General features: G+C 33.2%; 1 protein-coding gene across 1 annotated transcript in view; it reads left to right on the plus strand.

The window, feature by feature from the left end:
• LOC137651444 (uncharacterized) overlaps nt 1-4,693 on the plus strand; it is a 27,079-nt gene extending 22,386 nt beyond the window's left edge. The window contains exon 2 of the mRNA XM_068384670.1: nt 4,475-4,693. Within this exon, the coding sequence (XP_068240771.1) occupies nt 4,475-4,693 (219 nt within the window). The remainder of the gene's footprint in view (nt 1-4,474) is intronic.
• The last annotated feature ends 307 nt before the right edge of the window (nt 4,694-5,000 follow it).

Consider the following 5,000-nt stretch of genomic DNA (forward strand, 5'->3'; position numbering starts at 1 on the left):
GAAAATTCAGTGAGGAAAGAAAATATGGAATCAGATAGATTAGTTTGCCTGAGTGTACCCTCAAGCAAGAAACTCTAACACAAGTGGGAAGACCATGGTACAGAGGCTATGGTAATACCCAAGATTAAGGAGAAAAGGTTTGATTTTGGAGTGTCCTTCACCTAGAAGAGTTGCTTGCCATAGCTAGTCTCTCTCTTCTACGCTCACCTAGAGGAAAGTAGGCATTGAACACTTACAGTGTAATAGTTAACCCCTTTAAGTGAAGAATTTTTCGATTATCTTAGTGTTGTCAGGTGTTTGAGGAATGAGGAGAATGCGTAAAGAAAAGGTCAGACCATTCGGTATATGCGTAAGCTACGGAAAAATGGGCGGTAACCAGAGCGGGATGCAACGTAGTATTATCTGGCTAGGCAAAGGACCCAATAACGTTCTTAATAATTCATCTGAGATCGTCAACAATCACATTTACAAGCACTCTCAAATACTCTGTAATCTTTACTTCTCTTGTGTAATTTAGCTCTGAACTCTGCCTGTATTCCTCCACATACACATATTTTAAAATACTTGCTCCATTAACATGGGATTTCATTTACTTCAGATGGCATCTCTTATTTGTAGTTCATTGATATATTTTTTTTCTAATCTTTACCTTTGTCTTTACTTCTCAGTAAAAGTTTTGTATTCCTCTAAAAAATTTCTTGTTGTCATCTTTCTCTTGCTCACTTTATTCTTGACTAACTTGTTTATCCTCCTTTATACCAGTACATGATCAGACCCTCTATTACCAAACAGGACCTCAAATAAAACTTCTCTCTCCACTAAACATATTTCATCATCCTAACCGTTACAGTTTTTATTACACCAAAATACTTCAGAATAGCCATAAACCATTATTCTCTATTTTACAAAGTCCTCGTCAAATTCTTTCTATTTTGTTTTTTAACCCTTAGGCATTTTCCTTCTATTTTCTTATTACATATTCGTCTTACTATCTTATGATCAAACTATCATGACTTCATTACATTTACAACCGAATTTTCGTCTATCAACTTCAACGTAAACTATATCTATCGCCACATTTTCAACAACCAAATTATGATCAGGCACATATTCAGTTACTCCTAATCTTAGAATTACACTTCCATTTAATCTAAAATAAAAATCTTTGCAAATTTCTCTGCAATATCGTTTCTTTCTTGAGATACATTTATGTTCTCCAAAATCATCCAGGCTAAGGCTTAGTCTACCAAAATTATTTTCTTTCATTATAATTCTCTCTGCATAGCCTCCTTCTTAAGTTTTCTCGTCAAGCTTATTCACACTCTTATCCATACAATCCAAAAATTTATCTCCCATATATAACAAAAAGCAAGTGTGGCTCTCTCTCTCTCTCTCTCTCTCTCTCTCTCTCTCTCTCTCTCTCTCTCTCTCTCTCTCTCTCTCTCTCTCTCTCTCTTTATATATATATATATATATATATATATATATATATATATATATATATATATATATATATATATATATATATATATATGTATATATATACTATTATGTGTGGGCCATCCAAAGCAATTAGTAATAGTAAACTAATCTCATAGTATTGTTTCTTTACTTGGAAGTCACATGAAGGTCACCTTTACCGAAGACCACCCTCCAAGCATCATTTATCTAAAAAAAAAAAAAAAAGAAAAAAAAAGAAAAAAAAGTGATAAACAAATACGATGTGCTACATACAGAATGTGATAATGTGTAACCAGCTGGATTCAAGGTCAGGTCTCCTTGGGTTCAAAGATGTGACGATGGAATCACAATAAGCTACAATATGATTTGTTATCAAATTCATGCGATTTGCGTTCATTGAAAATTTTCAGACTGAAGGATTATCTAATTTTCTAGGAAGCTTAAATCTTAAATTTAGTATTTAACGTGCCAATTCTAAATTAGTAATAGAATCCCCAAATATATTGTAACTTTTTCTTTTGTCTGCTATTTTGCGCTGCTTATTCAGCGCGATATATAAATTTGAAACAGAAAAACTTAATTCCAGGCACTATAGATTAACCTGATTAAAAATTAAAATTAATTAAAATCATATTAATTTAAACCTTTATCTACTAATCCTGTATATATCAAGCCTTTTGCCAAATCAAGGGGTGGTTCCAGAGAAAAAATACCACAATAGTCACTGCCACATTCCTCCTTTACCTACCTCCATACAAGCACAAAGAAACCTCGTAAGAGGTGCAACACCAAACCACTACCCTCCTTTCCCATATGACTTTCACTCTACGTTCCAAATTATTACGAGGCCTTCCTCACCTCTTACCTTATTCCACTTCTAAATTATACTTTCCACGAACCTATTGTCGTCCATTCTTTTCACGTGACCACGTGACGAGTTGCATCAAAATTTCTCTGATCCATTCCACAAATTACACTTAATTTTTTACTGTTTACCAGTGGATTGACACTTCCAAAATTTTCTCAATTCTTGCTACAACACATATACATTTCCCTATCAACATTAAATTTCTTCATACTTCATTTCCCTCATACACAGACATAAATATAAATACACACTCACACACACACACACACATATATATATATATATATATATATATATATATATATATATATATATATATATATAAAATATATATATACATATATATATAATATATATATATAATATACATATATATATATATATATATATATATATATATATATATATATATATATAAATGTATCTATATCTTTGTGTGTGTGTGTGAGAGAGAGAGAGAGAGAGAGAGAGAGAGAGAGAGAGAGAGAGAGATTCGGTTCAGTATAAGCTAAATGCTACGTTTTTTCTACCAAAGAGGATTGAGCACATGTTTTTATAATCATATGAAAAATTAACATAAACTAAGAATATTTGAATATCATATTACCTTTCCAAATTTGTTCATGTTTATTTGTCTCAGGACTTTACAAATGCAAGTAAGGATTCGTGGAACATTTATCGCAGCGAGCGTGAACGCCGAGTTAATCAATTACACGAAATACTAATCAAAGTGGGATTCAAAATACACACCATGAAAACAGAGTAAATGTTTTTATAATTGTTTATCACCCGAAGAACCAAAGTAATAAACCAACCAAATTATGATAAATTGTTTGTGGCTAGACTTGTAAATAAAAAAAAAATCTCAATTAATGTAGCACAAACTGTAAGTTTGGAGATGATCCAAGGCTATAAATGATCTGAGTTATATCACCTTGCAAATTATGATTATTTCAAGACACTTGTGTAGACGGAAGGTGGTGGTCGCAATTTCGTTTTACAAGGGTCACTGGTAACAAGATCACTAACTGTGAGTGCCCAAGTGTTCTTTAATCGAAAGATATAAAGCTATTGTTTATATAGATACTAGCGTACGCGACCCGTCAAAAATGACGGCTAAATATGTAGAAAGATATGCACACACATGCACCAGCCACCTCCCCCGCTCACCAAAGTATGGCTACTTCTTCTCTCCCTACCCTAGGGACGACGAATAATTGAGCGTAGCCGAAAAGAAATAAAATATATATATATATATATATATATATATATATATATATATATATATATATATATATATATATCAGAAACTTTCTCTTTATCAAATAAGAAAGATAATCAATCTCTTTGGACTACTGCCAAACCAAATCATTGACGATAGAGTGGCTATATACTATTCAGAAAGAGAAGTAAGGTCATCATAGCTCATAAGAGTGAATCTATAAATGTTGGCAATATCTGATTTTTATCTCGCGTGGTTTGGCTAACTAAAGTCAATGAGGAAATATCCTAAATTTTCTAAGTATTAAAAAAAGAAATAAAATAAAAAAGTATTTCTGCTTGGCTAGAGATAGCACCCTAAAATGGAAGATAATATATAATAATGGATATGTCAATCATAGGGTGACTATAATGTTATTTCGTTACGTATTTGCATTCCAATTACACAAAAAATAAATGGTTATGGAATTTATATGGAACATATTTTTCTAGCCAAGCTGTGGTGTAATTTATTTTATATTTCCAAATCACCAGAACGAACCGCATTAGGTAACACACTTGCCAATTGCAATTTAGAAAAAAGTAAAATACAGACCAAACTTTAATTAGATCTTGAAAATTTAACTCAACGTAATTTCTCCTTCTTAACAAAGTTTGTTGAACTTTTTATATTCATGTATAAACGTATTTCATGAAATAATTTATCTTATTAAGTAACATTTAATACTACACTAGTTGTTAACTTTTAATAAGAAAAGTAGTGGGTTACTTAAGACATATCTTTTTCTCTCTCTCTGTCTTTCTTAGAGTGACAGTCACTTTTATGACTCTAGATTACAGTTAATGCCGCCACTGTCCTTCAGTTCGTTCAGCTGGTGAAAACACAGTATATTAATACTTGTTCTTCCCGCGTAGACATAACAGCTTCATGATGCTAGCCCAGTGTACAAGTTCAAGCAAAAAGTTGTTCAACTTCTCGTGTGGCTTGTGATAGGAGGAGGAGGAAGACTAGGAGGTGGTGGTGGTGGTGGTGGTGGTGGTGGTGGTGGAGGAGGAGGAGGAGGAGGAGATACTCCAGAGGGAGGACCAGGCATCACCCATCTCATTATGAAACTGAACGGTGAACTTGACTTTGAACATTGAGCATTGTGTCATGTCTGGACCTTGAAACCTGTTCAGGAGGCTTCCCCTACCCCTCGCCCTCATCCTACAAGAATAGACTAGTCCCCCGCACATCAACATCCACTTTGATTCTTTCTAGTTACATTTAGACACGTTCAAGGTTATGGCACGTTTGCTTCTTTATGCATAATTCCGTCGGAAGTTACTTGATGTCAGAGACTACTCTTTTTCTCTTCTTTCTCTAAAAGTTTATCATTGTTTGTTAGTTATTTGACATTACTGATTGTGTCGATGTTAATCTTATGTCCAGTTCTATTCGCATGGCCAC

Source organism: Palaemon carinicauda, chromosome 13, assembly GCF_036898095.1.
Source record: "Palaemon carinicauda isolate YSFRI2023 chromosome 13, ASM3689809v2, whole genome shotgun sequence".
NCBI classification, from domain to species: Eukaryota; Metazoa; Arthropoda; class Malacostraca; order Decapoda; family Palaemonidae; genus Palaemon; species Palaemon carinicauda.